At 36.4% G+C, this 12,353-nt stretch overlaps 1 protein-coding gene across 1 annotated transcript in view; it reads left to right on the forward strand.

Moving 5' to 3' along the window:
- The window catches only part of snx29 (sorting nexin 29), a 225,082-nt gene that overhangs the window by 16,886 nt on the left and 195,843 nt on the right, over positions 1 to 12,353 (forward strand). Inside the window, exons 8-11 of the mRNA XM_059324471.1 lie at positions 879 to 1,281; positions 1,972 to 2,084; positions 3,313 to 3,415; positions 3,523 to 3,605. Coding sequence (XP_059180454.1) covers positions 879 to 1,281; positions 1,972 to 2,084; positions 3,313 to 3,415; positions 3,523 to 3,605 — 702 coding nt within the window. The remainder of the gene's footprint in view (positions 1 to 878; positions 1,282 to 1,971; positions 2,085 to 3,312; positions 3,416 to 3,522; positions 3,606 to 12,353) is intronic.

The following is a 12,353-nucleotide window of genomic DNA, read 5'->3' on the forward strand; positions in this document are numbered from 1 at the left end:
CCTCACTTTCAATCTCATTGAAATTTAAACATGCTTCACACAAACAGAGCTGCTGTAAAAGCAGTAAATTAACTGACTTTGCACTTTACTTTGTCCACCCCTAACTACATTTATAGTTCGTTTTACATCCACACATCCCATCCTATGTATGGCTCTTACATGGAATAAATGGTACACATGCTGTATTTTAGTACCGCATCATGCTGTATTTTTACTCCTAGAATCATGTTTATGTCACTAAAGCATAACGGAACGAGCACAGACAGTAAAACAACATATGTTTGAGTTGAAGCACGTATAATGAATGCACCAGTAGAACAAATCTAGTGGATGCAACACAAGGCGTGAGCGGCGGAGTGCTGCAGCCGTCGTGAAATCCCCCCGTGAAATGAATCAACTTCCACAATGTCGGTTCCTTGTTTGACCTCATTTAGCTGTCTGCTCCGGTCCGGCCCATCGGGGAGAACTTCCACCGCTCTCTCTCCTTATGTTCCGCTCTGTGCGATGAACAAGCTATTAAATGTTAACTGTGTGGTGCTAAAACTTTCCACCGGAATGAATGTAAAGTGTAAGCTGTGTGCCAGCTCCTCAAGGTGGAAGCCCATTCAGATTATTCACTGGTGAAAGACTCGCTAATGCAAAGCCAGGCTTTTGGCTCTGAAAAGGAACAGAGAGTTGAACCACAGATCGTGTAATAGAAGTGCACTTTAAAAAAGCCTTGATTGAAATCTACTTTAGATGCTGATGTCACCAGTACTTGCTGTATGGGCATTTTGGAGGCAGCGAGTCTAGACATGTGAAAAGTCATTGAAGTTTCACTTCATTCAAGGCTGAAAATGAGTTTTTTGTTCATTTCTTTTTCATCTTTTCCCATCCAGACTCAGGGCTGAGGAAGGAGCGCCGGAGGAAAAAGAAAATCACCAACATCATTTCCTTTGATGACGATCTGGACGGAGGAGCGGAGGACGAGGAGGAGGGAGAGGAGGATTCCCAGAAGATGGGCGCCATGAGGAAGAGCCTCACCGCTCCGGCTCAGAGCAGCGTGGAGGAGGGCATCGACCCTCTAGAGCCGGCGTTCTCCGAGTCCCCGGCCCAGAACGGCCTGACCGAGCCGGGCATAGTCAGCTGGGTGGGGTCCCCCCATCCCTCTCGCACTCCACCCGATACCACACCTCCTCTGCCTGACAGTAAGAGCTTAGACAACGAGGAGGAGGAGGAAGAGGAGGAGATGTACAAACCCAGAGCACAAACACAGGAGGAGGAGAGGAGCAGCAATGACCAGTGAGTTCCATCACTTCAATTTAATGTCAGGATATAGAAAAAAAATATAAAAAGTCAATATAAAAGGAGAAATAATTACCTTTTTTTTATGCCTACAGAATTAAATGTGGGCTCAGTGCAGAATACCATTGTTCATTAAATTTAAAAAAATTAAAAAGTAAATAAGAAGCAAAGCAGCAGCAACGCTCTCTCACAGACACACACACAACAAACATCAATTTCTGTCACTCTACTATGTCATCTGGTATAACTGATCTGATTGGCTAAGAGCTACCTACAGACGCTTTTGATAGACATTCTAAGCGCCCAATAAACGACTCCGGAGGATCGTAAACCACACCTCCTCTACGGAGAAATGAACGGTTGGTTTCCAGACTAGATCTCATTTGAGATGAGTCTGGTGTTAGCCGGGCTAGCAGGTTAAAGGAAAATTATGTAATTTAGATTTTGAAGTGAACCGTCCCTTTTAAAAAAGGGGCTTAAGTTGTAGCCATATGGGAGGCGTAGTTGTTTCGATTTTTTCTGATGGGTGGCCCAAAGTGCCAAACTTTGATAATCTCTGAAACAGACTATAAAGTGTCTGGTGCAGTTGTTATTTGGATCTAAAATGTCCCTATGAGGTATGAGTGAAATGTGCTTATTTTTCCATAAAAAGCTACATCCGAACTGACTGAGATTAAACTGTTTTAGGGTGGTGGTGGGCAGCCTGTCCAGTGTGTCCACGTGGAGCCCTCTACAGGTGATGACCCAACACAGCAGCTCAGACATCCTGATCCCTCTGAACCCTGCAGACTCTCAGACAGGTACTGAAACACCAAAACAAAAGCTGCACACTTTATTTAGAAAATGAAAAACACTTTCTGGTGCACCCTGTTCCTGGATCAGTGAGTGCTTTTAATCCATTGACGCCGGGAAAGCATTACCGCATTTCTACAATTAAAGCCGGGAGCGCTGTTGCGTCACTCTACCATTAAGGCCGGGACAGCGGATATGTCATTTTGTAGTATTTGTATTTTTTTCCACCTATTTTCGGTCTCTTGGCCGATGAAATGCATCAGAACATGATCAGAATACATGCGGGAGTGTCGCAATGCAACATTGGACTTTTCAAGAACTTTGAAATCATGGAGGAAGACGACTATAGCGGAGGAGCTCAGCAGTAAGTGACGGAAGAGATCTGATGAAAACAGCACCGATGATTTAATTGCTGATCCGGACTTTGAACCCTCGGAACCAATCGACCGGCATTTATGGATGAGGAATATGTTTTTAGACGACATATTTTCACCGAAGAACAGACAGATTTGTGGCCATCATAATAATATTATTATTAATAATATATGGATATTATTAATAATAATTGATTGTGATGATGATATATGAAATCATGACTGTTTATGTCTTATATTACTTTATGCGTCGTTGAGTACCCTGAAAAGTGCAATATATAAAATGTATTTTTATTATTATGATAATTTTTTTTATTTTTTTTATTACAGTAGGGTAATGAGAACTATGTCTTGTTCTTCCAGTGGTCATATCATGTTTGCATCTTGCTAATGGGCATGTATTAGTATTATGCATAGGATTTTTTATTCAGTCAAATGTAACATTTGCTGAGTTTGTTGATTTTTTAAAAAACTTTATTGAAGGTTTGGACAAATAAACTCAACTTCGTATGAAAGCCATGGGTATAAGCTCTCAAATACTTTTTGAATTTCATTTTTATCTGCTACAGAGGCTGAAAAATCTATTATTTAGTAGGTGTTGAATTTCCAGAAAAACTTCAGGTTTTAGGGGGTCATTTGAAAATCGCCCATAGGTTTTCCAGGCATTTTTTTCCAGGCGCTTTAGGCCTTAATGGGTTAACCTACATCGCTGCACTGATTCCCAGTTTACACTTCCTGCTTCCAGTGAACAACGAGAAGCTGTTCTGTGGTATATTATTTCCCTATTTTGATCAGATGTTGATTAAATGAAATCTAGGGACTTTCTCAGTTTGTCTGCACCTTCACTTTCACTTCTGTTTAGTTTCAGCGAGCCCTGTGGAGGACACGGCTGCCTTTCCTGCTCAGTGTGAGTCAACAGGACCGGTGGGGAACTGTGACGGCAGCAGATCGCCGCTAACGTTCAAGTAAGCTGTTTTTTCAGTCGTTGTGTGAATCATTTGTTTAGTTTCAAGTTGAATTTGTGTGCTTTTGTGCTGCAGCTCTCTTCACAAACTTGTGAAATGTGTTTCAGCATGGAGTCCAGTCCGCCGACGCAGCCTGCTCCACTCACCAGCGCGCTGCCAACATCTGGTCTGCCAGAGTCCATGACAGTAGGTGAGTGTGTCTCCGTTCCCCACCTGTCTGCCTCGCACTGTTTCACTTTCTCTCCTGCTCTTCTGGTCGGGTTTGTTCTCAAACCGGTCCTGTGGTATGAATCATCAAATTCGCCACGTGTGAACAAGCATCACAAACTTTACCTGCACATGCTTAACCCATTAAGGCCTAAAGCGCCTGGGAAAAAATGCCTGGAAAACCTATGGGCGATTTTGAAAGAACCCCCTAAAACCTGAAGTTTTTCTGGAAATTCAACAGAAGATTTTTCAGCCTCTGTAGCAGATAGAAATGAAATTCAAAAAGTATTTGAGAGCTTATACCCGTGGCTTTCATGAGAAGTTGAGTTTATTTGTCCAAACCTTCAATAAAGTTTTTTAAAAAATCAACAAACTCAGCAAATGTTACATTTGACTGAATAAAGAATCCTATGCATAATACTAATACATGCCCATTAGCAAGATGCAAACATGATATGACCACTGGAAGAACAAGTAATAGTTCTCATTAGCCTACTGTAATAAAAAAAAAATTATCATAATAATAATAATATATTTTTTATATATTGCACTTTTCAGGGTACTCAACGACGCATAAAAGTAATATAAGACATAAACAGTCATGATTTCTTATATCATCATCACAATCAATTATTATTATTATTATTATTAATATTAATATATTATTAATAATATTATTATTATTATCTCCAGATCTCTCTTTCACCGAAGAACAGACAGATTTGTGGCCATCTGGAGATAATAATAAAATTATTTATAATATATTAATGTTAATAATAATAATAATAATTGATTCTGATGATGATATAAGAAATCATGACTGTTTATGTCCTATATTACTTTATGTGTCGTTGAGTACCCTGAAAAGTGCAATATATAAAATGTATTATTATTATTTATTATTATTATTATTATTATTATGATATATATATATTTTTTTTTATTACAGTAGGGTTATGAGAACTATGTCTATTTCTTCCAGTGGTCATATCATGTTTGCATCTTGCTAATGGGCATGTATTAGTATTATGCATAGGATTTTTTATTCAGTCAAATGTAACATTTGCTGAGTTTGTCAATTTTTAAAAAAACTTTATTGAAGGTTTGGACAAATAAACTCAACTTCTCATGAAAGCCACAGGTAAAAGCTCTCAAATCCTTTTTGAATTTCATTTCTATCTGCTACAGAGGCTGAAAAATCTTCTGTTGAATTTCCAGAAAAACTTCAGGTTTTAGGGGGTTCTTTCAAAATCGCCCAGAGGTTTTCCAGGCATGTTTTTCCAGGCGTTTCAGGCCTTAATGGGTTAAAAGCCGTTGTGAACAGGTGGGTTTTGACTAGTTTTTGAAGGTGGGTGGATGTGAGCAGTCTCTTATGTTTTTTGGGAGAGAGTTCCAGAGGGAGAGAGCAGCTATTGAGAAAGCTCTGTCGCCCTAGGTAAAGAGAGTAAAAGACTTTGATCTAAAGGGATTTTCTGTGTTAAAAATGTTTAAAATAACTAGACCTGCAATGTATATTTTGTTGAATTGCGAAAATGAATTCATCCCAAATGTTACCATTAATTTTCACACAATAATTCATTCACAATAATTTTATCAAAGTAACTGTTCTGTTTCATTTGGTTGCCTGTGAATGGTGTCAAAAAAAAAAACATTGATCAAAGTAAACAACATGTAAACAGAGAGAGAAAATTGATTGATTGACATTTGGACCGAAAAGGCGTAGGCTGAAGCATAGCTTATTACGCCTACCCTGTTACAACTCAAGCAAATTTAAAATTTAGAAATGTACAATCTGTTATTTATCAACAAAAGAAATAAGCAGTCACAAAAGAGAGAAAAGAAAGAAGCTTATTACTCATTACTCTAACTTATATAAATGAATCATCCTATTTTTAAGTAATTTTTTGAATAAGTTAATGGTATTGCAAGTTTTCAAGTCTTTCTCCAATTTGTTCCATAAATTGACAGCTGTTACCGTGGTGCATCGTGATTTGGTGTTGGTTCTGGTTTTCAACTTTATAAATATACACACCCCTCTGAAATTATAATGGCTTTGTCTTAGATTGAACATTTTCTGAATACAGTCAGGCAGCATGTTGTTGCTAATTTTGAACATAAACTGTGCTCTTTTGAAATCCACCAGTTCTTTCAATTTGAGTTCATTTAAATTAATAAATAATTGATTGGTTGGATGCTTATAATTGACTTCATTGCTTTTTTTTTTTAAGTAGAAAAATTGGTTTGGTGATTGACTTAAATGTGTATCCCCACACTTCTATGCAATAGGTTATATATGGTTTTATTAGGGATTGATACAAAATTTTCAATGAGTTTGTTGTTACATTTATATAGAATTGCCATAGTTTTTGATATTTTATTCTTTAAGAGGTTGATATGTGGCTTCCAGCACAGTTTATGGTCAATAACCACTCCAAGGAACTTATTATCATAAACTTTTTCCACTTCCACATTATCAATGGTGATGTGCACTCTTTGATTAATTGAACGATTTCCAAAAATAATACATTTAGTTTTGCTATGCATGCTTTGTACATCATTGTCGTTGTTTGCCAGAAAGGATCATGAATTGACTTTTATCCTGTTTTTAAGCCACATTTTTAAGATCCTTTTTTTAGATGATGGTCTTTCTTAACTGTATATTTAGTCGTATGAAGGCATTTAGTCATTGCATATCTGGATCTTCACTTATCAGAGAAACAAGCTGAGCAAATACCAGCATCAGCTCAGCTTACAGCCACTCTGGAGAAACACTGATTCATTCTGTCAATACCGGTTTTAATCACCAGGTACTTTTTGTTCGGAGAGAAGGAGACAACTGCAGATAATTGGGGAAAAAAGTTGGCAAAGACAACGCCTCCAGGGTTCCCACGGTGGTGTTTTCAAGGTTTAGGTTTAGTTTTTAGTGGACGCCGGTTCTTAATAATAATAATAATAATAATAATAATAATAATAATAATACATTTTATTTGTAATGCACTTTACATTACAGGAAATCTCAAAGTGCTACAGGTTAAAAGCATAACATTCTAATTATAAAAAGGATAAAAAAAAGGGAAAAAAAACAGCTAAAAACAGAAAACATACAGTACAGGCCAAAAGTTTGGACACACCTTCTCATTCAATGTTTTTCCTTTATTTTCATGACTATTGACATTGTAAATTCATCAAAACTATTAATGAACACATGTGGTATTATGTACTTAACAAAAAAGGGTGAAATAACTGAAAACATGTCTTATATTCTAGTAAGCAAAGGGTGGTTACTTTGAGGAATCTACAATACAAGACATGTTTTCAGTTATTTCACACTTTTTTTGTTAAGTACATAATTCCATTTGTGTTCATTCATAGTTTTGATGCCTTCAGTGAGAATCTACAATGTAAATAGTCATGAAAATAAAGAAAAACGCATTGAATGAGATGGGTGTGTCCAAACTTTTGGCCTGTACTGTACATACATAATCTAAAAACCATCTAGATGGGAGGAACCAAAGGTTTTGCTAAAAAGGAATGTTTTTAGTCCTTTTTTAAAAGTCTCTATGGACCGTGGTTCTTCTTCCAATAACGTACACAATTTGAATCATGAAACTTTGTTGTGTTTTCCTTTAATTTGTCACCATTTACGAAACATAATTTTGGCTGTTTAAAGCACAAAAGTGTTTAATTTTCAGTGATGAAGAAGTGGGATAATCAGTTTACTGTATTTATGCAAATAATGTAATTTAAACAGCTGTAAGGTGCTTGCAGTCTGGGAAATGCACCTCGAAAATGCTTGAAAAGTGTTTGAATTTGATATAGGAAAAGGTGTAGGAACCATCATCATGAATCTAAAATCTAGGCGTGGATGATATGGGCAAAAAAAAAATAATCTTGATTATTTGAAAAAAAGAAAAGAAAACGATAATCTGACGATAACCTTTGAAATGTGATTTCTTTACCAAAAAAAAATGCTGTTAAAATACTTCTTGCTTCCCAGGACATCTTTGGATGGACACAATGTTTCAGAAAAACAGCTCTCGCTTATTTTCTTTAAACTTAAACATTCAAGAGACTCCCAGTTAAACTTCAATGTAGCGACATTAAATGGGTAAACATCCGTTTGTTTTCTTTTTGAGATATTATAAATACTCAATAATGTAAAATTACATATATTCAAAACAACGTTAACAATATCGTAGACCAGGGGTGTCAAACTCAAATACACAATGGGCCAAAATTTAAAACTTGAATAAAATCGTGGGCCAACATTGAACAAATAAACCTTTTAATATATACCAAAGATGTTTTGCTTTAACATTAAATATGGAACCAGCAACGCTTATAAACATACAATATATAACTAAATAGTGCAGACATGCAAAATCTAATTTCAAATAAAAAACACATCAATGTCATTAATTTGTTGAATAAAAATTAAATAAAAATCGTATGCCTCTTTTCTATTTGCATCCTTCTGATTTAAATATCAAAATAAACTTTTTCAACAGGTTAATAAATTCTGCCTTTCTTTTCGCCATTTTTGGGAAGGTGTAGCTCGGAGACAGCTCTAGCTTGAGGTTGCTATGACGACTGTCACAGAGGAGCGCGTTTCTGGGTCCTGTCCTGATTGACGCGCCAAAACAACAGCAGGGCATTGTGGGATTTGTAGTATTTTTTTTTATTTTTTATTTTTTAAATGTATTTTTTTGGGCTTTTTCATGCCTTTAATGGACAGGACAGCTGAAGAGAGATAGGAAGCAGGGGGCAGAGAGAGGGGAATGACATGCAGTAAACGGCCGTCCGATGCGGGACTCGAACCCGGTTCGAGTCCCGACCACCCCCGGGATTTGTAGTATTAGCGGTAAATGCGCCGTATAATACCGGCGGGTCAGCTTTTTATAGTACAATAATAATATAATAATTTGATATTGCCTCGCGGGCCAAATAAAATTACACTGTGGGCCAAATTTGGCCCGCGGGCCAGAGTTTGACACCCCTGTCGTAGACGATATATATGTGTGTTTGATGTGTTTTTTGAAACTTGCAGAAAAATGAAGCTCAAAATGAGTCAAACAGACTTAGATTTAAGCCTGGTGAGCTTCAGAATCACCAGAAATATAAACGAAAGATGCTTGAAACTAGATTTGTCTCATATACTGCACTCATTTGGCTCAGCAGCCAGTCGCATTAATGAAAACAGTGGATTATTGAGTGTTTAGTTAAAAGTTTCGTAGGTGAAGTTTCTTCATTTCTTCGCACCGCTGAGCATAAATGAAATCAAACCTTAAAAAATGATTGGTATTCGATATGACAGCAAAAATCACAGTTGTTGAATCACCACTGCCTCATGAGCTTTAATCAGAAGACAATTTAATCTCAGAGTGTATTCCCAAGAAATGTGTGATGGTAATGAATCCTGTGGATGTCCTGACACATCTTTGTCGGGAAGTCTCACCGCCGGCTGTCGTCTGCAGAAAATTAAATCAGACTCACTGATTGGTATTTTTGTTGTTTTTCTCTGTGGTTAAAGTGATCTAATTTCTTCGTGTGAAGTCCTCTGCCAAAAGAGTGTTCACTTCTTTTACATCATATTTTTCATGATGGCGAACGAGCCACCGGGTGGCACTGTTGGTCCAGTGTGTGCACAACATGTTTCTGCAGAAACACACCTGTCTGCTCCCCTCAAAGGATGCTGCTTGACAGACACAAAGTCAGATTGTGTGAATGTCTGCCATTTGCAATTTCAGATGTGCATAAAACACAGTTGATGAGAGCTTTAATGTGTATTTGACTCAGAGGTTTTTTTGCCTGGAGTGTGGTTGGTGTTCTGGAGCTTAGCAGACCACTAGATGTTCTTTGATTCCTTAGATTTTATATGTGTGTGAGAGCCAGGGAGAAAGGTGTGTGGAGCTGCCTGTAAGCGCAGGGATTGAGCCCTCGTTCAATCTATTAGCCCTCGGAAAGAGGAGGTCACGGGGGTCAGGGAGAAAAGAAATCTCTCATGTAGAGGCAGAGAAAATGGTCTTCTACATTCTCCATGACGTCCCTCAATCCAAGAGCAAAAAGCTCCTCGTCAGTTTAGTTTATTATTAAGATCCCCATTAGCAGATGTTAGCAAGCCTTCCTTTAGAGCAGGGGTCTCAAACTCAAATTACCTGGGGGCCGCTAGAGGCAGTATCAAAATGACTAAAAAAGACACAAAATTACTAAAGAAAAAGACAAAATGATAGAAAAAAAATTACTTGAAAAAAATACACAAAATGACCAAAAAAGACACAAAATGATTGAAAAAACACAAAATTACTAAAAAAAAAAAAAATTAAAAGGAAAAAGACACAAAATTACCAAAAAAAGACACAAAATTACAAATAAAAAGACACAAAATTACTAAAAAAAAAAAAAGACACAAAAATATTTAAAAAAGACACAAAATTATTTAAAAGAAGACACAAAATTACCAAAAAAAGACACAAAATTACAAAAAAAGACACAAAATTACATTACATAACATTTCCACTTCTTCCAGTCACAACAACACGGTAGATAAACGGTCCGGTAGCAGCTGCCTTTCTTTTTGTTAACGTCGTCATAGAAACAGGTGAAACAAAGCCCCAGCTTGCGCAATAAAGGGACCTTCCACAAACAACACGGTAAAGTTCCATTCATATAAAACTCACATTAAACTTTCATATCAAGGTGGGGGCCACAAAATATCGTCACGAGGGCCGCAACTGGCCCGCGGGCCGCGAGTTTGAGACCCATGCTTTAGAGAGAATAACTTACATATTAAAGGCTAAATGGCATGTATTTGAGGACATATGGAGCCCTTTCATTAGCTACATTAAAGACTTAGATTTAATGGATGAAGAAGTGGATAACTAGTCTTTGTGGACAATGCAGATTCCGATATTGTCAGATTCATATTGCTTTTCTATATATGTGTTTTAATTCACACCAATTACAAACAATACTCAATTGTATATAGATTACCATTTTCTTTAACAGGAGGAGCATACCTGTTCCAAGTGTTATGTTTTGTTTGTTTTAATTTTTCTGTCTATGTAAATGCAGCTATTTGAAAATATGGAAGTTGAATGACGATACATGAATGTAAAAGCTGTATGTCAAAGTGTTTTAAACTGAAAATAAAATAAAAATATTGTGGGAAAAAAAAAAAGATCCCCATTAGCTGCAGCAAAGCCACAGCTATTCTTCCTGGGGTCCAACAGTATCAAATATACAGTTAAAAACACAAAACATAATAAAAATAAAAAATAAAACAAAACAAAAATTATTCACATATTAATCCATATTACACACATTTCTACATATATGTATACATCATTACAAAATCTACTAACACATAGTACATTTGTTGTATATACACCTTCGTTCTACAGCATATACATTATAATAACACATATCATATATCGGTAACACTTTACAATAACCAACTAAATGATGTTTATAGATGGTTTATAGACCAATTATTAACCATTTACAAAGTGTTTAATCTTTAAATGTTTTCAACCAATTTCTTAAAGCTATATGAATCATTTCAAAATCATTAACATACTTAATATGGTGTTAAAAATGTTATAATGAGTGCAACTAAAACTATTAATCAACTATTAAGTATCATTTAATTGTTTGTTAATGGTAAAGTAACTATAAACTTACATTAATATTCCATCTATTTGTCATTTATAAATGATGTAGTTAGTTAAACATTAATAAATGATGTATTTACCATTCTAAATGGCCTATATACAGTTTATAAATGATGGTTAAACATTAATAAACTATATGTTTACCATTTATAAATTATGGTTATTGTAAAGTGTTACCCATATATCTATAGAAATATACTACATACATATAAATATACCATGTTTTCTTATTTTGATAAATACTGTTTTATTAATATTTTGAATTGCTTTATGTTAGTGATGAGTTTGATATTTTTAGGCAGTGAATTCCATTCTTTCATACCTCTATACAGAAATGTGCGCTTGATGGCGTTAGATCTTGCTTTAGGTAATGTAAAGTTACCTACAGCTGCATGTCTGGTCATATATTTATGACTCTCTGCACTAAAAGCAAGGTTTTTAAACAAAATAATCAGAGTCTCAGTGGAAGAAATCCATCGCGACAGAGGCAGAGATAGCATTTTTTACGCCTACTGTGTGGCTCAATAGACCAGAATACAACACAGCCAAAACAGATTTTGCATTTTGAGGAAAAGACCATGACTTTTTCTCGACTGGAAAAAAAAAAAAGAAAAACCTCCCTCTTGTTGCTCTCGCTGGCTCTGTTGCTTCTGCTCTCCCCGCCTACTCAGCTAACCCAAAGCAACAAGTACAGGCGCCTTTCTGCAGGGGTTGTGCAAAGTCGTTCCGGGAAACGTAGGAAACCACAGAAGAAGAAGAAGATGAGGCAGGTTAAGGGAACGTGACTCGGAGAAAAAAATCTTGGAAAGCATTAAGCATTTATGAGAATATCTCATCTTGGATTTTGCCTTAAGCAAGTTAAACGCAATTTAAATTGGCGTTGTTTGCGGCTTATTTCTAACTAATGCTCACAACTTGTATCCTTATAAAGACAAAGTTAAAGGGCCATGCCACCAACTTTTCTAAATGATGCTCGGTATATCATAGACCAGGGGTGGCCAACCTGTGGCTCCAGAGCCTCATTTGGCTCTTTAGGCCGCCTGCAGGGGCTCCCAGTGGCT

This window comes from Centropristis striata, chromosome 21 (assembly GCF_030273125.1).
Source record: "Centropristis striata isolate RG_2023a ecotype Rhode Island chromosome 21, C.striata_1.0, whole genome shotgun sequence".
NCBI classification, from domain to species: Eukaryota; Metazoa; Chordata; class Actinopteri; order Perciformes; family Serranidae; genus Centropristis; species Centropristis striata.